Consider the following 24,008-nt stretch of genomic DNA (forward strand, 5'->3'; position numbering starts at 1 on the left):
TATATTCTCAAGCTATGTTCTATAATGACATTAAATAGGTGGAAACCATTTGCCTTTTTTGGTTATAGACTTTAAGAGTTTTTAGGTATAATCAGATATTTAGTTTCGAGCTAAATATTCCCACCACTGTAACAAGATCATTCTAAACACTCTACTGAATGTTCCATGAAGCATTAAACCTTCCCATCTGGACAGTAAGAAGCCCTGTTTGAGCACCAAGCCCTGTTTTAATTCCCTCAGACAGTTACTTCCTTGAGGAAGCTTTCTTACATGCATGCACCAATCAGCACTGTGCGAATGTTACAAGGCAAAAACTCAATCTCTGGATTTCTTTTATGCAGTCTTTTTTTGTTACTCTGTCCCATGCACTTTAGCCACCTTAGACTCTCTGGACTCTAAGGCCCCTGTCTTCAACTCTGGGACTCTACAGAGTTCACTTTCCAACAGTGAGACCTAGGAACACTCAAGATGTAACAATCACTGAGCTTATTTCATATGTTTTTCATTCACTGTCCTTTGTTGCCTAAAAACTGATGATATTTTTGTATTTTTTTTTTCAAATTATTATTTTAAGGAGAAGGTAAACCCACCCTCTGTCATTCCAACTTTACAAAAAGCCTAACCTTGTATGGCTATATTTGTTGTTTGTTTGCTTTTGTAATGTTCTAAAATTTCCCTCTATTTATATTTTCTTTCTAAGTTTCTTGCTAGGAATTTCCTGAGCTTCCTGAAACTAATGATCAGTATCTTTCAACACGTCAGAAAATTCCCAGTTATCTCCTAAACTACCAGCCTTCTCCATTCTACAAAGTCTTTTGAAGTTCTAGTTAAATCAAAATCACAGCCTGGCAGATAAAAATGATTTCCAGGGGCCGGCGCTGTGGCACAGCAGGTAAAGCTGCTGTCTGCAGTGCTGGCATCCCATATGGGAGCCGGTTTGAGACCCGGCAGCTCCACTTCCAATCCAGCTCTCTGCTGTGGTCTGAGAGGGCAGAGGAAGATGGCTGAAGTACTTTGGCCCCTGCACCCATGTAGGAGACCGAGAAGAAGCTCCTGGCTCCTGGCTTCAGATTGGCACAGCTCCAGCCACTGCAACTACCTGGCGAGTCAATCAGCAGATGGAAGACCTCTCTCTCTCTGTGTAACTCTGACTTTCAAATAAATAAGTAAATCTTTTTAAAAAAAAAAAAATGATTTCTAAGTTTAAGATGTCCATTTGTTCATTTGTGGTTTTTTTCCCCTAAGAAAAACACCCTGAGCATCTGTCAAAAGCAATTAAGAAACAAAATAACTTAGAAACTAAATCTACCTTCTAGAATATTGAAGTCTGGAAGGTGAGAGAAAGCAAACAACTAAAATACAGTATATTATGTTTTCTAATCAAAGTATGTGAGGAAAAGACCAAGGAAGGAGTACCGAACCTAGACTTCTTAGAAGGGTTAGGAAAGAGTATTTCTCAGATATCTTAGTTGAGACTGAATGGTAATTAAGAAGTTACACAGTATTCAATTATAACTTTAAAAAGAAAAACTGAAAGAATACATTAATACATTTTAAAAAGAAAAATATTCATATTTGTTTATGACATTTTAATAAAGGTAACTGAAGATTATAAATTCTTTAAGTCTAAAGCATATAAGGCTCTATGTAGTTTGTACTTCAGCTTTATGGCACAGCATTTCTCTCTAGTTCATTGCTCCAATCGTACTCGACTACTGATTCCTGATTCAAGATCTTTTATTCATGCTGCTTTTTTGTATAACAGGCTCTCTGCTTACCTTTTTTGCCTTTTAAAGTACTACTTCAAGGTTCAACTCAAATGTCATTTCAAGATTCAGCTCAGATGAAGTTTTCCTATTCTAGACCAGGTAAAATATCCTTAAACACTCCCTAACACATTTCCCCTTTTAATAAGGCTCATTATACTTAAAGCATTATTCACTGTAGGCTCTCATATGTTCTCACCAATGCTTAGAAAGTCTGCAGGAAGGAACTGTGACTATCCACTTACCAATACCTAGATCGAGCACACAAAAACTCTAAAACAAGGCAGGCATTTGGCTCAGTGGTTAAGACAAATGGGGGTGGAAGGGGTGGGGTGGTTGTTAAGCCACAGCCTGCAGCACTGGCATCCTATATGGGCACTGGCTTCTGTCCCAGCTGCTCCACTTCTGATCCAGCTCCCTGTTAGCATGCCTGGGAGAGCAGCAGAACATGGCCCAAGTCCCTGGTCCCTTGCCACCCATATGGGAGACAAGAAACTCCTGGCTTCAACCTGGCTCCAGCCTGGCTCAGTCCTGGTTGTTGTGGCCATTTAGAGAAATGAACCAGCAGATGGAAGATCACTCTCTCTATCCTGTGTAATTCTGCCTTCCAAATATGTAAATAAATATTTAAAAAACATATATATATATAATATATATTATATAATACACACACACACATACACCATTTGGGTCACCAGCATCCCATATAGGAGTACCTGGGTTCAAGTCCCAGCTTCACTTCCAATTCCAGTTTCCTGTTAATGCACACCCAAGGAGGCAGAAGATGATGGCTCAAGTATTTGGGTCCCTGCTACCCACATGGGCTTTAGGCTTTAGGCTGTCCCATCCCCAGCTGCTAGGGGCATTTGGGGAATGAAGCAGTAGATGGAAATTCTCAGTGCACCCCTCTCTTTCAAATAAATTGAAATAAATAAATTCTCAACAAGTACTGATTGACTGGACTGTTCTTGATAGTTTTAAATTCAGTAATCAACATTCTTTAGAATGAGCAAATCAGTCTTGAGTCAGCTTCCAAGTGTTTCACTTCAGTTACTTACACTGGACAAGTATCTCATTTTTAGGTTTGTAAATTAAAAATATTTAATATAGATTTTACCATCTGAAAAACAAATTTTTTAAAAAAGAACTTACCAAAATGTTTTTCTTATGTCGTTTCTCCTTTATATGTTTATGAGCTCCCTGGATGTTTTCAATGTGAATTAAGCAGAGTTTGCATAGATATCGGCAATTGGTATATTCCGGTGATCGCTGAAAAGACAAGTTAAATTGTAATTTTTCATAAAAGAATAAATTTTGACTAAGCATGCAAATATAACCAATAGAAATACACTAAAGAAGGTTTTAGTACATAAATCAGTACTTGCATCCTAACGGATAGTTGTTCTTTTCAAATAGTCATCATAGAGGACTATATAATTATTTCAACCCTCATAATGCTCAATACATTTAGTACTCACCTATTATCTTTAGAACCAAATGTAAAAAAAGAAAAATAGTCTTGTCACTTAGTCTTAATCCAATGCTGGCCCAAAAATTTATTTCAAACTTAATTTTCAGTCTTTTTGAGTACTATAAAAAATAAAAACTACTCTCAAATAAGGGATTTCAAAAAAATGGAACACAAATATGGAATACAATTTCCAAAGTTCTGGTCCAGAAATGCTACAATCAATCACAGTATCATGGGATTAAATAAATAACCTCCTGAGGTAACCATTATAAAGGGAACAACAACTATGACACACTGATTTACCAGTCACAGCACTTTACTCATACTTTGCCTACATATTCTGGAAATAAAATGACGATAATTACTGAGTGCCTGCTAGATACCAGACTCTATGCTAGATGATTCATTACAATTTATCATTTTAATTTCCCCAATTATCAATAAGCTGAGTGTTGATTTCAATTTGTAGATGTTAAAACAAAAAGTTCAAGATGAATGGGCTGGCAAGCAAGTAAAGCCACCAAATCCGGCATCCCATAGAGGCATCAATTCCAGTCCCAGCTGCTCTACTTCCAATCCAGCTCCCTGCTAATATGGCCTGGGAAAGTGGCAGAAATTGACCCAAATCCCCTGTCAACTCCATGGGAGACTCAGATGAAGTTCCTGGCTCCTGGCTTAGGCCTGACTCAGCCCTAACCATTGAGGCCATCTGGGAAGTGAACCAGAAGAATAAAGATCTCTCTCTCTCTCTCTCTCTCCCTCTCTCTGTAACTCTTTCAAATAAATCTTTAAAATAAAAAAAGCTCAAGGTGAGTATTAGTATAGTGGTCAATGTGCCACTTGGGACACCCATATCCCTTGGCAGAGTTAAGTCCCAGTCCACTCAAGAGTCTAGTTTCCTGCTAATTCACACCCTGGGAGACAGCAGGTGACAGCTCAAGTACTTGAGGCCCTGTCACCTACGGGAAGACTCTGGATTGGGTTCCCATTTCCCAGCTCCTAGATTCAGCTTGGCCCTGTCAACCACAGCCACCATGGGTATTTGGGGAATGAACTAGCAGATCAGAGTACTCTTTGTCTTTCAAATAAATTTAATTAGTTAAAAATTGAAAACAAAAGCTCATAGAGCTTACAACTTTCACAAGGATACAATAATACTAAGTGGGAGATACAGAATTTAAACTAATGTATGTTTCGATCTGAAGCCAATATTTTTCCAAAAAGACTGTATGATTAAAAAAAAAATTAAGAAAACTACAATAAAATACACAGTTAGTTGTTTTATTTTTTAGCTTTACTTGAAAGGCAAAGAAACAGAGATCTTTCATCCTTTGGTTCACTCCCCAAATGCCCACAGAAAGTAGGGCTGGGCAATACCAAAGCAAGGAGCTCGGAACTCAATCCAGGTCTACCACATGAGTGACAGGAACACACATACCTGAACCATTCTCTACTGCTCCCGGGGTGCACATTAGCAGGAAGCTGGGCCTGGAACCAGGCACTGTGAGAGTGCATACAGGCATCTGCAACAACTTAACAACTAGATCAAATGCCCACTCCATGAACTGTAAACCATTATTTCTAATGCCTTACACTGAAATTTCAGCAACTGATCAGTCTTTGATATTCAATAGGCTGTGGGTCTGACAAAAACATTCTCTCACATCACAATATTATATATGATTTTCTTTAAATGGAAATGCCCCAAATTTAACAAATGATGCCACAGACTAAAAGTAAATACAGCCAATATTTAGACAGTCTAGCAACCTTTTAACAATTAGCATCCTTATAGCAATTAAGATTCTTCATTTTACTAGCAAAGAAATTAAATCCTGGGGGTTAAATAATTAACGCAGGGAATGGCATTGTGGCACAGCAGGTTAATGCTGCATCCAGCTACAATGCTGGCATCCAGCTTCCTGCTAATGAGGCTGGGAAAGCAACAGAGGATTACTTGGGCCCCTGCCACCCATGTAGGAGAACCAGATGGAGTTTCCAGCCCCTAGCTTTAGCCTGGCTGCTAGGAAAGGAATCATCAGATGAAAGACCTCTGTCACTCTGATTTAAAATAAATACAATGAATTTTTTTGAGAGGCAGAGTTACAGAGGGAGGAAGAGACAGAAAGAAAGGTCTTCCATCTGCGGATTCACTCCCCAGATGGCCACAACAGCCAGAGCTGGGCCAGACCAAAGCCAGGAGCCAGGAGCTTCTTCCTGGCCCCCTTTGTGGTTGCAGGGGCCCAAGCACTTGGGCCATCTACCACTGCTTTCCCAGACCATAAGCAGAGAGCAGGATCAGAGAGGAGCAGGTGGGACATGAACCAGTGCCCATATGGAATACTTGTACTACAGGCAGAGACTTAGCCTACTATACCACAGTGCTGGTCCCTACAATAAATATTTAAAAAATAAAATAAAAAATTTGTCAGAGCAACAAGGAAATAAGGAAATTCAGTTCAATCTAATTATTCCTTTTCTTCATTATAAAAATTCTTTTTTTTTTTTAAAGATTTTTATTTATTTGAGAGAGAGAATTACAGACGGTGAGAGGGAGAGACAGAGAGAAAGGTCTTCCATCCATTGGTGCACTCCCCAGGTGGCCTGAATGGCCGGAGCTGCGCCGATCCGAAGCCAGGAGTAAGGCGCCTCTTTCCTAGGCTCTCATGTGGGTACAGGGGTCCAAGGACTTGGGCCATCTTCTACTGCTTTCCCAGGCCACAGCGGAGAGCTGGATTGGAAGAAGAGTAGCTGGGACTAGAACCGACGCCCATATGGGATGCCCACGCCACAGGCAGAGGATTAACCCACAGCACCACGGCGCCGGCCCCTTCATTATAAAAATTCTTACAAATTAATCCTACTAGGGCATGAATTACCCCAGCGTAGAGAATTCCATCTATTAGTTCCCAATCACAACTATTTCTTTATTCATAAAATATTTTCTGAGCTCATATCATATGTCAAACATTTTTCTAGGAGACAGACATAACAGCAGTAAACAGACAGGGATTATTGTCTGTATGAATTTACATTCTAGTGCATGAAAACTCAAACATACAATACATGAGAATATGAGGTGGGGAATTACTGCCTTTTTAAATTGTGACATTACAGGGCTGGCGCTGTGGCGCAGTGGGTTAAAACCACAACCTGAAGCACCAGCATCCCATATGGGTACCAGTTCTAGTCCCAGCTACTTCTCTTCCAATCCAGCTCTCTGTAATGGCCTGGGAAAGCAGTAGAAGATGGCCTAAGTACTTGGGCCCCTGCACCCTCATAGGAGACTCGGAAGAAGCTCTTGGCTCCTGATCAGTGCAGCTCTGGCCATTGTGGCCACCTGGAGAGTGAAGCAACGGATGGAAAATCTCTGTCTGTACCTCTCTCTGTAATTCTTTTTTTTTTGACAGGCAGAGTGGATAGTGAGAGAGAGAGACAGAGAGAAAGGTCTTCTTTTTGCCGTTGGTTCACCCTCCAATGGCTGCTGCGGCCGGCGCATCGCGCTGATCCGAAGCCAGGAGCCAGGTGCTTCTCCTGGTCTCCCATGGGGTGGAGGGCCCAAGGACTTAGGCCATCCTCCACTGCACTCCCGGGCCACAGCAGAGAGCTGGCCTGGAAGAGGGGCAATGGGGACAGAATCCAGTGCCCCGACCGGGACTATAACCTGGTGTGCTGGCACTGCATGGTGGAGGATTAGCCTATTAAGCCATGGCGCCGGCCTGTAATTCTGTCTTTCAAACAATTAAATCTTTAAAAAATAGAAAATAATAAAATAATGCCATCATTTAAGATCGTGTTAATAAAATGACTTAGAGGAAGTGAAATATTGAGCTATATGGACTTTTTGTGGACATTCTAAGCAGAAAAAAATGTGAATGCTATGGCCTTGAAGCAGGAATTTAAATAACATGCTTAAGAAACTACAAAAATGCTAGTATAACTAGAACAGAGAGAAAATGAGGACCAGGATCACAAAGTCGCTTGTGAGATCTCTGGCTTTTATTCAAAAATTGAAGAAAAATCACTAAAGACTTTTGAGAAGGGAATTATAAGATCTAATCTGTATCTCTAAAAGGATCACTTGCCTCCTATATTTAAAAAAAGCAGGAAAAGCCTACTTTAGTTATCAGCATACTGCAATAATCTAGAAAAGAAACAATATTGACTTGGTTCAAGGTGAGGGTGGTAGAGGTGGAAAAAGGGAATGGATTCAGGAATTGAAAATACAAAGACCTAAACAATGAGCACTGAGGTCACTAAGGGAGTCATGAAATCAATCATATGAATCTTTCAATTGTATGTTAGCAGACAAGAACATGTCTACATCCTTTGAGTAAGAGAAGTTTGGTCTAACACTGAATGAGCAATCAGAAGGCCTGAGAAGATAATATCTCAGGTGACTTTGTACATATCTCTATCGCTACAGTCTGCTTCTTTCTCCTTATTTATAAATAAATATTGTCCAGATGGAAGACCTTTCTGTCTCTCCCTCTCTCTGTAACTCTGACTCTCAAATAAATAAGTAAACAGATACATAAATATTAATATTATTTTTTTAATTTTTGACAGGCAGAGTGGACAGTGAGAGAGACAGAGAGAAAGCTCTTCCTTTGCCGTTGGTTCACCCTCCAATGGCTGCCACGGCCGGCACACTGTGGCCGGTGCACCGCGCTGATCCGAAGGCAGGAGCCAGGTGCTTCTCCTGGTCTCCCATTGGGTGCAGGGCCCAAGCATTTGGGCCATCCTCCACTGCACTCCCGGGCCATAGCAGAGAGCTAGCCTGGAAGAGGGGCAACCGGGACAGAATCCAGTGCCCCGACCGGGACTAGAACCCGGTGTGCCAGCGTCACAAGGCAGAGGATTAGCCTGTTGAGCCACGGCGCCGGCTACAGATACATAAATCTTTTTAAAAAGTTTAGTACTCAGGAACAAGATGTCGGTGGCTAAAATAGTTGCTACTACATAATAGATACTCAGTAAATACAGAATCAAAGAAAGAAAAGAGGGAAAAAAGACTATAATAGTACTATTTTCTAACTTATTTCCATCAATTCAAATGGACTTTTAACCTCGAATGCAAAGAAACTGCTGTTTACACAAATCCATCACAGTGCCTCACATAGTACTTGGCAGATAACAAGCACTCACTATCTATTTAAAAGTGAGTAAATCCAAGGTCAGCAAACTTTTTCCATTAAGGGACAACATAATAACTTTATATATATTTTATGCTTTGGTAAATATACATACTTATGTTTTGCAGGCCATATATATTTTCTGTGCCAACTTTCAACTCATGTTTGCCGTGGTAGCACAACGCAGCCATGGCCAATATGTAAACAAATGGCCATGGCTGCTGTATTCCAATAAAAAAGGGGGGGGGGGGGGGGACCTAAGTGGATTTACCACATTCAAACAACAAGGCTGTGTATATGTGATAGTTTTCCAACCTTGGGTAAACAAATGAAGTCAGACTCACAAACATACATATCTAATGAGCAAAGGGAGGGAAGGAAAAAAGGAAAGAGAGAAAATGAACACTGTATTTCTCTCATGAATAAAAGAAAAATAAAGAGCTATAGGGGAAAGAAAAGTATGAAACATACATTTCCACCCAAATAATTAAAACAACATAATATACTTTTTCAAGTCGAAAGATGTGATCTCTTTCTAAACGTTCTTCTGCTTGTTTCAAGCCTAGCCTCTGCTCAGGTGTCAATGTAGATTCATCTATCACAGTAGCATTTTCTAAATAGTCCATCTCTGAAGAATTTTCTTTATTAGATTCATCATTCTTCAGTTTACCTACAAAAGGAAACAATCATTTAGTTATCATCTTAAGAACTGGTAGGTTTTTTTTTTTAACAAAAAACAGTAAATTTATACACATACAAAAAAATTCCCTTATATTTTCCTTGAGTGTTCAAGTAGGTACATGTATGTAAAATATAAAAATATGCATGGTATCAAAATTTTCAAAAAAAATCTATATTACAGGTCAAATATCTGCCTTATTCTTTCAACCTACCCATCAAGAGACATATATAACCAAGACTGTACTACACTAAGTTAATATAATCATCTTGTAGAATCTGAAGTTAATTTGATAAAAAAGCTATTTTGAGCTTCACTTAAAGATTAGTCAAGGAACTAAATTTACTAAAATCACTAGCAGATAAAGTAGCATATGGGGCTGGAGTTGTGGCACAATGCGTTAAGCAGCCACTTCCCATGCTGGAGTACTAGTTCAAGCGTGGGCTACTCCTCTTCTGATCCAGCTACTGTGCCTGAGAAAGCAGCAGATGATGGCCAAAGTACTTGGAACCCTGCCATTCACCTGGCTGTAGCATCAGCATGATCCAGCTCTGGCTGCTGTGGCCATTTAGGATGTGTATCAGCAGACAGAAGATATTTCTGTCTCTTTCCACTTCCTGGGCTTGCGCTGTGGCGTAGGAAGCTAAAGCCTCCACTTGCAGTGCCAACAACCCATATGGGCACCAGTTCGAGTCCTGGCTGCTCCACTTCCAATTCAGATCCTTGCTATAGCCTGGAAAAGCAGTAGAAGATGGCCCAAGTATTTGGGCCCCTGCACCCGTGTGGGAGACCTGGAAAAAGCTCCTGGCTCCTGGCTTCAGATCGGGTCAGCTCCAGCCACTGCAGCCATTTGGGGAATGAACCAGCAGATAGAAGAGTTTTCTATCTCTCCCTCTCACTGTCTTATAACTCTACCTCTCAAATAAATAAATAAAAATGCTTAAAAAATAAATAAATGAATAAAATAAAGAGCACATATAAGGATATTACAAATTTTTCACAGAAAAATGGAATTAAAAGATATTTTGTGGCCGGCGCCATGGCTTAACAGGTTAATCCTCCGCCTAGCGGCGCCGACACACCAGGTTCTAGTCCCAGTCAGGGCATCGGATTCTGTCCCGGTTGCCCCTCTTCCAGGCCAGCTCTCTGCTATGGCCCGGGAAGGCAGTGGAGGATGGCCCAAATGCTTGGGCCCTGCACCCAATGGGAGACCAGGAGAAGCACCTGGCTCCTGCCTTCGGATCAGCGCGGTGCACCGGCCACAGTGTGCCGGCCGTGGCGGCCATTGGAGGGTGAACCAACGGCAAAGGAAGAGCTTTCTCTCTGTCTCTCTCTCTCACTGTCCATTCTGCCTGTCAAAAATTTAAAAAAAATAAAAGATATTATGATGCCAAAATTTTTTAGATCCATGCATACAAGGGGTCTTCATAAACTTCATTGAAATATTATGAAAAAAGTATATGTAGGTTTCCAAAGTTTTGGGAACAAAATAAATGAATTTTTGAATTCTACTTTTTCATGAACTTTCTGAAGTGCCCTTGTATACACTAAAACACAAACCTACACCAGTCCTCTTTTTCTTTTTTTTTTTTTTTTTTTTTTGAGGGGGGGGATGGCCTCTTTTTCTTTGTTTTCATTAAGCTCATAGATACTCACCACAAAAAAACATTTTCTCTGGTTTCTCTAACTGCTAACTCTTTTTGCAATCTCTTAAAGGCACAGACTATGTGGGTTCATCTTTGCATTTCCAGCATCTAGTAATATGTAACTTCTATGTAATGGATTTCTACCATCAATGTGATTTTTTTCAAAAACAAAATTGATTTATTTCTTTCCTTGCTTGAAAGGCAGAATGACAGAGAGAGAAAGAGAGATCTTTCATCCACTCATTTATTCCCCAAATGTCTGCAACAGCTGGGGGTAGCCCAGGCTGAAGCCAGGAACCTGTAATTCCATCAAGGTCTTCCTTCTGAGTGGCAAGAACTCCAAGAACTTGGGCCATCATTTGCTGCCAAACAAGCACATCAACAGAAACCCACGCATTCAAACATTCCCAAGCAGGCATTCCCAAGCAGCAGACTGACCCTCTGTGCCATGATATACGTCCACCATGTTTCTTAGAACTCAATCTGATATGCTCTGTATTCTCATCTCATTATCTATAACATAACGGGATTTGTATTCATTTGTCTAACTACTACACTATACGATGGATTCCTTTATGCAAATAACTAGATCTTATTTAACCTTTACCTTCAGATTTTAATATAATACCCAGAGTAGAGCTGGCACTTTAGTAACTGTTGAATAAACAAACGGATTTGAATAATACTAAAAGCATTTCTGCTATGGTTTGAATATCTGTTCCTACAAAAGTTACTAATTCTTATCTTATCTTGGGGACTCCACCCAAAAGGCCTAATCCTACGTCATCACCTTGAACAACTTAATTGGATTGTTTCCATGTTCTTATTGCCCATAACCTTTCCTTATGGAGAAAGATCTGTATTCCTTTTCCTTCTGATTCATATAGTCCTCAATGCTATCACATTGGAATCCCACACCCTTTGACCTCATTTAACCTTAATTACCTCCTAAAGTCCTGTTTTCAAATCCAGCTACATTTAAAGTTTGGTTTTTCAATAAATGAATGGGTGGAGGGTGACACAACACAGTCCACAGCAACAGCCTTCAAAAAAAAATTAAGTACTGATATATGCTGTAACATGGATAAACCTTCAAAACATGATGTAAAACGAAAGCCAGACACAAAAGACTGGCTGTTGTATGAGATTATTTCTATGACATACCCAGTATAGACAAACACATAGAAAATAAAAGGACATTTTAGTGGTTATCAGCAGTTGAGACAAGTGGGAGACAGGGAGTAATTCTTAATGAACACAGGGTTTCCTTTTGTGGTAATAAAAAATTCTGGGGGCCAGCGCCCTGGCTCATTTGGCTAATCCTCCACCTGCGGCGCCAGCATCCCATATGGGCACCGGGTTCTAGTCCCAATTGCTCCTCTTCCAGTCCAGCTCTCTGCTGTGGCCCAGGAGGGCAGTGGAGGATGGCCCAAGTGCTTAGGCCCTGCACCGCATGGGAGACCAGGAAGAAGCACCTGGCTTCTGGCTTCAGATCAGCGCGGTGCGCCGGTCGTGGCGGCTATTTATGGGGTGAACCAACGGAAGGAAGACCTTTCTCTCTGTCTTTCTGTCTGTCTATAACTCTACCTGTCAAATAAATAAATAAATAAATAAAAGTTCTGGAATTAGGTAGCTGTGATAATTGTACAACACTGAAAATGTACTTAATGCCACTGAATTGTATACTTTAAAACAGTTATGAAAGGTGTCAACATTGTGGTTTATCGGGTTAAGACACTGCCTGGGCACCGGAATCCCATGAGTGCCGTTTCGAGTCCGGGCTGCTCCACTTCTGATTCAGCTCCCTGCTAATGTACCTGGGAAAGCATCAAGGATGACCCAAGCGCTTGTGCCCCTGCACCCATGTAGGAGACTGGGAAGAAGTTCATGGATCCTGGCTTTGAACTGGCCAAGCCCTGGCCATTATATCCATTTAGAGAGTGAACCAGCAGATAGAAGACCTCTCTCTGTCTCTCCCTCTCTAATTCTTTCAAAATCATTTTTAAAATTAAAAATAAATTTAAATCAATTTTAAAAATAATTATGATGGAGCCGGCGTTGTGGCATAACAGATAAAGCTACCGCTTGCAATGCCAGCATACTACATAGGCACTGGTTCCTGTCCCTGCTGCTCCACTTCCAGTCCAGCTCCCTGATAATGGCCTGGGAAAAGCAACAGAAAATGGCCCAGGTGCTTGGGTCCCTGCCACAGATGTGGGAAAATCAGAAGCTCCTGGCTCCTCTCTTCTACTTGGCATAGCCCTTGCTGTTATGGCCAACTGGGGAGTGAACCAGTGGATGGGAGGCCTCTTTCTCTCTGCCTCTCCCTCTCTCTCCATAACTCAGATGTTCAAATAAATAAATCTTTTAAAAATATAAAATAGCTATGATAGTAAGTCATATACGTATCTGCTACAAAAAAGTTAAAGTCATCATGTGATAAAATGATTACATTCTTAGTTATACAGCCATAAAAAATGAAAACATACATCCACAAAAAAACTTTTTACACAAATGTTCACAGAAGCATTATCCAGAACAGTCAAAACAGAAAAACCACAAAAACCTATGAAATGGTAAGTGGATAAACAAAAAACAAAATGCAATATATTCATACCATGGAGTATATGTCATAACATGGATGAATGTTGAGCACACCTTAAGCAAAAAAGGCCAGAAACAATAGGCTACATGTTATATGACTTCAGTTATAAATAACAGGCAAATCTATGAAGACAGAATGTAGTAACTGCCCGAGTAGGAGGGAGTAAAGAAAAACAATCAGGAATTAGATACTGGTGATAACTGTACAACTTTGAGAAGATACCAAAAAACAATAAATTTTATCCTTAAAAGATGAATTTATGGCATGTGAATTATAACTCAATAAAACTATTACACAAGAAGATAAATAAAGGGACTAGAACTGTGGCATAGCAGGTAAAGCCACCACCTGCGGTGCTGACATCACATATGGGTACCCGTTCAAGTCCTGGCTTCTCCACTTCCAATCCAGCTCTCTGCTATGGCCTGGGAAAGTAGTGAAAGATGGTCCAAGACCTTGGGCCCCCACATTCATGTGGGAGACACAGAAGAAGCTCCTGGCTTCTGGTTTCCAATCTTCTTAGGTCCAGCTGTTGCGGCCATTTGGGAACCAGCAGATGGAAGACTTTGTCTGTCTGTCTCTCTCTCTCTGCCTCTGCCTCTCTGTAACACTAACTTTCAAGTCAATAAATAAATCTTAAAAAAAAAAAAGAGGAAGGTTGGATGGCATCGTAGCTCACTTGGCTAATCCTCCGCCTGCGGCGCCGGCACCCCGGGTTCTAGTCCCAGTTAGGGTGCCAGTTCTGTCCCAGGTGCTCCTCTTCCAGTTCAGCTCTCTGCTGTGGCCCGGGAAGGCAGTGGAGGATGGTCCAAGTGCTTGGGCCCTGCACCTGCATGGGAGACCAGGAGGAAGCACCTGGCTCCTGGCGCAGCGCACTGGCGCAGCGCACTGGCCCTAACAACCATTTGGGGGGTGAACCAACAGAAGGAAGACCTTTCTCTCTGTCTCTATCTCTCACTGTCTAACTCTGCCATTCAAAAAAAAAAAAAAAGAGGAAGTAAGTAAGATTTAAAATATGACAAATAGTGATAAGTATTGAGAAGAAAAATTAAGTTAAAGGAATAAGGAGTATCTGAAGTAGAGGTGAGGGTTATAAATTTCAGATAAGTAGCCTAGTGAACGAGGTTAAGAGAGGTAGCCACATGGATACCTGGGAGATGAGTGTTTAAGCAAGGAAAATGCAGATGCAAAGGCCTTCAGATGGAACTTGTGCCTTCACAGTTGTGGAAATCCAAGAAAACCATGCAACTGAACCAGAGAAAGAGAAAGGATGAGAAGCAGATGAATGAGGGCAGAGAAGGGGAGGTGTGTCACATAACATATGAGACCTTAATAAAAACTGAAAAAATGTTAGCTTTTACTCTGGTGTATGCAAAGCCACTAAAACATTCTGAACACTAATAAGATGATGTGATCTATTTTAACAGGATCATTCTGGCTGCTATGCTGAAAACACAATGAAGGGTGGTATCAGAGAAAGTAAAAAGATGAGTTAGCACTTGATGAATAGCATGATCATGAATGGCAGAATCAGCATCACTTGGGAGCTTGCTAGAAATCCATTTTCTCAGGTCCCACTCCAGACCTTCTGAATAAAAAATCTCTAAAAATGAGGCCCAAGAATATGCATTTTAATGTTTCCCAGATAATTCATGTGAGTACTGAGTTTTAGGAAGCCCAGACCAAGAACATTTTTCTTAAATATTCACCTGGCTCATTCACCTCTTTCCTTCAAAAATTTGCTCTGTCACCTTCTTAGTGACAATTTAAAACACCACCACCAGCAACACTATGATGTCTCCTTTTTAATTGCTTTTTAGGTTTAATAAACATCTAACTTATTATGTATTTTTCTTCTTTATTGTGTTTATTATCTCTTTCCTCTCACTAAACTACTAACACCCAAACTGTAGCCTGACTGTTTCATTCATTATTGTATTCCTAGTAACTAGATCAGTATCTGGCAAATAGCAGATGCAGACGCAGACACACACACACACACACACAAATTATTAATAAAATTTCTGGGACGGCGCCGTGGCTTAACAGGCTAATCCTCCGCCTTGCGGCGCCGGCGCACCGGGTTCTAGTCCCGGTCAGGGCACCGATCCTGTCCCGGTTGCCCCTCTTCCAGGCCAGCTCTCTGCTATGGCCAGGGAGGGCAGTGGAGGATGGCCCAAGTCCTTGGGCCCTGCACCCCATGGGAGACCAGGAGAAGCACCTGGCTCCTGCCATCGGATCAGCGCGGTGTGCCGGCCGCAGCGCGCTACCGCGGCGGCCACTGGAGGGTGAACCAATAGCAAAAGGAAGACCTTGCTCTCTGTCTCTCTCTCACTGTCCACTCTGCCTGTCAAAAAAATAAATAAAAATAAAAATAAAAAACCTGCAAATATATACATAATCCTTATAAAAAAATTATTAATAAAATTTCTGGGCCGGCGCCGTGGCTTAACAGGCTAATCCTCCGCCTTGCGGCGCCGGCACACCGGGTTCTAGTCCCGGTCGGGGCACCGATCCTGTCCCGGTTGCCCCTCTTCCAGGCCAGCTCTCTGCTGTGGCCAGGGAGTGCAGTGGAGGATGGCCCAAAGTTCTTGGGCCCTGCACCCCATGGGAGACCAGGAGAAGCACCTGGCTCCTGCCATCAGAACAGCGCGGTGCGCCGGCTGCAGCGCGCCTACTGCGGCAGCCATTGGAGGGTGAACCAATGGCAAAAAGGAAGACCTTTCTCTCTGTCTCCCTCTACTGTCCACTCTGCCTGTCAAAAAAAATAAAAAATAAAATAAAATAAAATTTCTATAGACTATTAAATTCAGATGATGATCTACTTGTAAAGATTTTATTCTTTTATTTTATCAAAGAATAATCTAATGAAAAATCATTACTTAAAATGTCATTAGTTGGAATTTTTTATAAGTAAGACATCCTAAAAAAAATTACATATGAACATGACTTCAAGCCAAACATTAACATATTGAAGAGTTACTTTAAACATAACAAGCACTTATAAAAATAGTTATAAAGGGGCCGGCACTATGTCATAGTGGCTAAAGCCACCACCTGCAGTGCTGGCATCCCATATGGGCACCAGTTCGCTTCCCAACTGCTTCACTTTTGATCCAGCTCTCTGATGTGGCCTGGGAAAGCAGAAGAAAATGGCCCAAAGTCCTTGGGCCCCTGTACCCACGTGGGAGACCTGGAAGAAGCTCCTGGCTCCTGATCAGCGCAGCTCTGGCCACTGTGGCCACCAGAGGACGGAAGGCCTCTTTCTATCTGCCTCTCTATAACTCTGCCTTTCAAATAAATAAATAAATCACCTCACTCTATAGTTTCCTTAAGCTAGTTCAACTTGTTCTCCATGTTAACAAATAACAAAACTACATTTAACTGGCATAATAACGATATTGCTGTTGCATATTTGACTTAAACTTAACATGAGCAACAGCATCTCTTTAAAAAAAATAAACAGAGATGTATTTTAAAGGGGTAAGCAGATTATCCAAGATTACAAAATTACTAAATTGTAGAGATAAGATTTACAACCTATGCAATTTTACTCTATAGATGGTATTCTTTGACCATTTCACTGTCATCTCATTCACTGTTACTTTTATAAAAAATTTTCTTTAAATCATATTTTTCACCAATTTAAATAACCAGAATCTTAATTTAGTGATCTTAAGCACCACTATTTCCCAAACTATCATTCCTGTACCATCATGTTTAGGGTTTTTTGTTTTGGCCATATCTATACATTACCAATGCTATTACTTACTTGATATTGTTGCTAAACTGACTTTTTAAACTTGCACTTTTATTGTTTATAGCACTTGCCTATTTTCCTGCTCAACTATTGTCTTTTTACTTTTTTTTTTAAAAAAATATTTATTTATTTATCTGAAAATGAGAGTTTCACAGAGAGAGGAGAGGCAGAGAGAGAGCGAGAGCGAGAGAGAGGTCTTCCATTCACTGGTTCACTCCCCAACTGGCCGCAATGGCCGGAGCTGCGCCAATCCAAAGCCAGGAGCCAGGAGCTTCTTCTGGGTCTCCCATGCGGGTGCAGGGGCCCAAGGATTTGGCCATATTCTACCACTTTCCCAGGTCATAGCAGAGAGCTGGATTGGAAATGGAGCAGCCGGGAGGGACTCAAACCAGTGTCCATATGGAATGGACACCTGGCAGCTTTACCTGCTATGCCACAGTGCCGGCCTTGTCTTTTTACTTTTTATTTGTTGAATTCTTTATTTAGAAATGGAGCACTAAACTTTTGACTATAACGTAAACTAAAAATGTTCTCTCAAAAATAAAAAATAAATTTAAATTCTCCCAAAAAATAATAAATCTGGACTTGTTCTAAGCATCACCTACATATAATTAACTATGAGGTTGATTTTTTTTTTTTTTTTTTTGACAGGATGAGTTAGTGAGAGAGAGAGACAGAGAGAGAGGTCTTCATTCTGTTGGTTCACCCCCCAAATGGCCGCTACGGCCAGCGCACTGCGCCAATCCGAAGCCAGGAGCCAGGTGCTTCCTCCTGGTCTCCCATGCAGGTACAGGGCCCAAGCACTTGGGCCATCCTTCACTGCTTTCCTAGGCCACAGCAGAGAGCTGGACTGGAAGAGGAGCAACCGGGACAGAATCTGGCACCCCAACCGGCAGTAGAACCCCGGGTGCTGGCGCTGCAGGCATAGGATTAGCCAAGTGAGCCGCGGCACCGGCCAATATTTTTTCTTATATACTTAAAGCAATGATATTAAAATTCAAAAGGTCTATCTATACACTATTATCTGAGTACCACCAGAAATTTTAAAAAGCTATTTCTGAGCTCTACCAGTGTTTCTCCAAATACAGAAAAAAATGATTCATATATAGCTTTGTTTTATTTCTACATCAAAGTAAGGCTTCATTCTTCCAGCCAAGGAAACACCAGAAAAAAAAAAAAGATTCCCACCTCCACCTCCAAAATTAATTTAAGTGAAACAGGATAAAGTTACTTAAAAGACACAGGCAATATTTCTAAATATTTAAATCAGGGCCAGCATTGTGGTATAAAGGGTTGGGTTACCAGTTGAAACACCAGAATCCCACATGGGCCCTGGTTTGTATCCTGGCTGCTCCACTTCCGATCTAGCTCCCCGCTAATGTGCCTGGGAAAGCTGCAGAAAATGATCCAAGCCCTTGCATCCACATGGGAAACAGAGATGAAGCTCTTGGCTTCAGCCTTGCCCAGCCCTGGCCATGGTGGCCATTTGGGAAGTGAATCAGCAGATGGAAGAACTCCGTCTCTCCCTCTCTCTGTAACTGCCTTTCAAATAAATAAATCTTTTTTTTTTTTAACTTTTATCTAATAAATATAAATTTCCAAAGTACAGCTTTTGGATTACAGTGGCTTTTCCCCTCCATAACCTCCCTTCCACCCACAACCCTCCCATTTCCCGCTCCCTCTCCCATTCCATTCACATCAAGATTTTCAATTATCTTTATATGCAGAAGGTCAATTTAGTATATACTAAGTAAAGATTTCAACAGTTTGCACCCACACAGAAACACAAAGTATAAAGTACTGTCTGAGTACTAGTTATACTGTTACTTCACATAGTACAACACATTAAGGACAGAGATCCTACATAGCGATTAAGTGCACAGTGACTCTTGTTGTTGACTTAACAACTGACACTCTTGTTTATGGCGTCAGTAATCACCTTAGGCTCTTGTCATGAGTTGCCAAGGCTATGGAAGTTGAGTCCCCAGATATCGTCATCGTCAAAGTCGAAGTTCTCCCCTCCCTTCAGAGAAAGGTACCTCCTTCTTTGATGGCCCGTTCTTCCCACTGGGATCTCACTCACAGAGATCTTTCATTTACGTTTTTTTTTTTTTTTGGCCAGAGTGTCAAGGCTTTCCATGCCTAAAATACTCTCATGGGCTCTTCAGCCAGATCCGAAAAAAGCAAATTCCCAGAACAAAATTACAAAATTACTTTTACAGTTTCCAAGTAAATTTTAATAATGTCCTAACAAAATCCCTGCATCCAGTCTTGTTCCTGTTAAAGAATTTGCCAAAAGACTTTTTAAAGAAAAACAAAAGCATTACCTTGCTTAAGCCACTTGAATGGCTTCTCAAAGCACTCAAGATAAAGTCTTAACTCTGTCACAGCTTACAAGGCTTTCCATTCTCTAGTTCTTGTGTGCCCTGTCTGTTACCACTCTCCCTCTCAACTTCTTGTTCAATCACACTGAATTTCCTCCAGTCTCACATTTTCTCCACCCAAAGTCTAAATGTCATTATTAAATCATTTCAACTGTTTCTGGCACTGAAAATCACTTAACACATCAGACCAGAAGCCTCCTTGAGGTCTAGCACTGTTTTCAGTTTTTCATTATAAACACATACTTGACATGTAATAGGAATTCAATATATTCATGATGGTGAATGAATGAGCAATATATTACAAGACCATTTTAAAAGAGTATGTGTATTAACTAAAGGAGCCACTAAATTTACAGGTGCACAGCCTATTTACCTATTGTAATAAGGTGGGAAGGTATTTTCTAAGCTTTAAGAGCTAATTAATTAAGTCAGAGACAATCTGAAGACCATTAATATAGGAAAATCCCTCCAAAAAAGTGACTTGTGGAATAATCTAATCTGTACTTACTTAAATCATCTGATAAATCTTCAATTCCAGAGGCACTATCATCAGAATCACCAGTGTTTTCTGCACATGTTTGCTGCTTCTGAGATTGTGGTGAGTTTTCCAGAGCAGATTGTTCTCCCACTACAGTTTCAATAATCACTTTGTCCACAGAAGTGAAGCGGCTTGAACTTTTTGTTCCAGTATGTTGTAATTCTGTCTGTCTGATGTTTTCTTTCAATAGTGAACTCGGCACTTTTTCTGCTTCTGCTGGTGAACTGGGCATCTTTTCTGATTTCATCTGTGGACTGGGTGCTTTTTCCACTTTCCTCTGTAAATTTAGCATCTTTTCTGCTACTGCCTGTGAACTGGATGCTTTTTCTGCTTTCAATGGTGAATTGGGTGACTTTGGTAATTTTTCTGCTTTTGCCTGTAAACTAGGTGTCTGTGAAATAGCTGTCTTTTCGGCTCGTACTAGTAAATTAGGTGATTTTTTTGTTTTGCAATGACTTTGATCTTGAAGGATTAATCCCAAATCTTTAGGCCCTGGAATACTGCCAACATTTACTTTACATGATTTAATTTCTGTTTTTTCTACGCAAATATCATTTTGTTTGTTCTTCTTACTACTATTCCTGTTTGGAGAGCCAGTCACAATTTCTTTTATGGATTTATCATTTTTAGCTTTCAAAGTTTGATTAGTTGTAACTTTAACTGCTTTGCCTTCATCACAAATCATATTCTTCTTTGGTTCATGATTTTCACTTTTAGAGGTCTTAGACTCTTCCATTATTTGAAAATCAACTTCTTTCCAATTGTGATATTATGCAATGGCAGATCTCCAGTAGTTTGGACTGCTTCAAATTCAGTTTAGGCAAGCAAACTGTTAGGCTTTAAAAAAAAAAAAAAAGAAAAAAAAAACCTCTGTTATTAGGAATACAAAAAAAACTTTTTAAAATGGCAAGATAGAAAAAAATTCCTTTCTCAAAACTGAATAGTAACAACAGAAGACAAAACTCCAAAAAACTACATTAGGAGTTAAAGAAAATAACAGCCAAACACTCATTCAATATTTTTTGTTAATTAGTTAAAAGTTGTCTTACATCACACAATAAGAATTCCAACAAACAGAAATGAAACCCGCAAATGATATACAACAATTAACATAAAAGGAAATGGAATAAAGAAAACACAAGAATTGCAATTTATGTATACTACAGGGAATCAGTTTATAGAATCCTGAATGGTAGGATTTGTCCACAGGACTCATACTCAACAGTACCTATTTATTCCTCTAACCTAAATTTTCTTTTTCTTTTTCTTTTTTTTTTTTTTTTTGGACAGGCAGAGTAGATAGAGAGAGACAGAGAGAAAGGTCTTCCTTTTGCCGTTGGTTCACCCTCCAATGGCCGCTGCGGCTGGCGCATCTCGCTGATCCGAAGCCAGGAGCCAGGTGCTTCTCCTGGTCTCCCATGGGGTGGAGGGCCCAAGGACTTGGGCCATCCTCCACTGCCTTCCCAGGCCATAGCAGAGAGCTGGCCTGGAAGAGGGGCAACCGGGATAGAATCCAGCACCCCAGCCGGGACTAGAACCCGGTGTGCCGGCGCCGCAAGGCGGAGGATTAGCCTGTTAAGCCACAGCGCTGGCCTAACCTAAATTTTCAAACTTGACTCTCTAAACAAGAAGAAACAATTTCAATGAACTTTCTCCACCTCTGAAGTAAAAAAGGAGCTTTAATGAATCATTTTCAAGTAATTTTAAGAATTCATAGGATCCCAGAGTTTTAAAAATGATAGTAATGTTCTGTATGATACTATAATGGTAGATACATGTACCTAAAATACATTTATTAAAGCCAACAGAATGTACATCAAGAATACACTCTAATCTATGGACTCTGGATGACAAAAATGACTCAATGCAGTTCATCGACTTGTTAACAAATGCATAACTGGGGTGCCAGGTATTGATAGTGGGGGAAACTAAGCATGTAGGAGGTAAGGAATGGAGTATACGGGAACTCTACATTCTGCTCAACTTTGCTATGAACTAAAACTGCTCTAAAAAATATCTTCAGAAAAATGATAGTAAGAAAAAACAGGGCCGGCGCCGTGGCTTAACCTGGTTCCTGCCATCGGATTGGTGCGGTGTGCCAGCTGCAGCATGCCGGCCGCGGCGGCCATTGGAGGGTGAACCAACGGCAAAGGAAGACCTTTCTCTCTGTCTGTCACTCTGCCTGTGAAAAATAAAAAAAAAAAAAGAAAAAACAGTAAAATCAATCTTATTTTGTTCTCACAACCAATCAAAACAATGATATTGAGAAACATTAAATCTACCAAGGGAGTACAAACCATAAACAAATTAAATACTACATCTTGTTAAATTATTTGCACATTAAAAATATCACATGGGGCTGGAACTGTGGCAAAGCGGATAAAGCCGCCAAATGTGACACCAACATCCCATATGGATGTCAGTTGGATTCCCAGCTGCTCCACTTCCGATCCAGCTCCCTGCTGATGTGCCTGGGAAAGCAACAGAGGATGGCCCAAGTGCTTGGGCCCCTGAACCCACTGTGGGAAACCAGGATGAAGCTCCTGACTGCAATCTTGCCTAGCCCTGGCTGTTGTGGCCATTTGGGGAGTGAACCAGCTGATGGAAGACCTCTCTCTCTCTGTCTCTCTGTAACTCTTTCAAATAAATAAATAAATGAATCTTAAAAAAAAGAGAGAGAGAGAGAGACAATGGCTGGCACTATGGTTTATTAGGTTAATGATCCACTTGCAATGCCAGCATCCCATTTGGCCACCAATTGGAATCTCAGCCGCTCTACTACCGACCCAGCTCCCTGCTGATGGCCTGGGAAAGCAATGGAAGATGGCCCAAGTACTTATGCCCCTGCACCCACGTGGGAGACCTGGCTCCTGCCTTTGGATCAGCCCAGTCTGGCCACTGTGGCCGTTTCAGAAGTGAACCAGCAGATGAAAGATCTCTCTGTCTCTTCCTCTGTCTGTAACTCTGACTCTCAAATAAATAATCTTTAAAAAGAATTTGAGAGAGAGAGAGCAAGTGAAAGAGCGAGCACAGTCCCAGAGAGCCCATGCACTGGTTCACTCCCCAAATGCATGAAATAACTGAATCCAGGTCTCTCTTGTGGGTGGCAGAGACCCAATCATTTGAGCAATCCATCACCTGCTGTTTCCCAAGGTGCACACTAGAAGGAAGCTACAATTGAAAGCATAGCCAGGACCAGAAAGCTGGTACTCCCATGTGAAATGCAAGCCTGCAACGCTGGCACCGAGTCCCAGCTGCTTCATTTTCTATTCAGCTTCCTGCTAACGGCCTGGGAAAAGCAGTAGAGGATGGGCCCAAGTGTTTAGGCCCCTGACACCCATGTCAGAGACCTAGGAGAAACTCCTGGCTCCAGCCTGGCCCAGCCCTGGCGGCCACCTAGGGAGTGAACCAGCAGATGGAAGATCTCTCTTTCCCTCTCTGTATCTCTTTCAAATAAAATGAACAAATCTTTATTTTAAAAAAAGAAGAGAAAAGAAAGAAATCCGTGCCTCCCAAGTGGCATTTTAACATTAGGCTAAATGATTCCCTCTACCTGAAATGATTATTGTGAAAATAACGAGTAACAATAGTTACCAATCAAGGAACCTTTCCAGGAGACAGGCAGAAAAACCAAAAACATATACACAGTAATGAAACAATTTCAGCTAAGTCTTCCAATCACTGAGACCCACCAACCACAAAGCAACTCTCAACAAATTTGAGAATAGATTTCTAAACTATAAAATACTGACTGACCAGCCAAGTTTAGTGTCTACTCTAACTGGAAAAAAAAAGGTCATGATTCTATGCGAACCTTTTTTTTTTTTTTTTTTTTTTTGACAGGCAGAGTTAGACAGTGAGAAAGAGACAGAAAGAAAGGTCTTCCTTCCATTGGTTCACCCCCCAAATGGCTGCTACGGCCAGTGCACTGCGCCAATCCGAAGCCAGGAGCCAGGTGCTTCCTCCTGGTCTCCCATGCAGGTGCAGGGCCCAAGGACTTGGGCCATCCTCCACTGCCTTCCTG

The 24,008-nt window shown here is 41.0% G+C and overlaps 1 protein-coding gene across 10 annotated transcripts in view; it reads right to left on the reverse strand.

The window, feature by feature from the left end:
• The window catches only part of TUT4 (terminal uridylyl transferase 4), a 215,245-nt gene that overhangs the window by 90,156 nt on the left and 101,081 nt on the right, over positions 1-24,008 (reverse strand). For all 10 annotated transcript variants that reach the window (XM_062191334.1, XM_062191343.1, XM_062191342.1 and 7 more), the window contains exons 2-4: positions 19,955-20,821; positions 8,879-9,042; positions 2,919-3,035 (exon numbers count right to left, since the gene is read on the reverse strand). In XM_062191334.1, coding sequence (XP_062047318.1) covers positions 2,919-3,035; positions 8,879-9,042; positions 19,955-20,720 — 1,047 coding nt within the window. In that variant the 5' untranslated portion in view covers positions 20,721-20,821. The remainder of the gene's footprint in view (positions 1-2,918; positions 3,036-8,878; positions 9,043-19,954; positions 20,822-24,008) is intronic.

Source organism: Lepus europaeus, chromosome 5 (genome assembly GCF_033115175.1).
Source record: "Lepus europaeus isolate LE1 chromosome 5, mLepTim1.pri, whole genome shotgun sequence".
Classification (NCBI taxonomy): domain Eukaryota; kingdom Metazoa; phylum Chordata; class Mammalia; order Lagomorpha; family Leporidae; genus Lepus; species Lepus europaeus.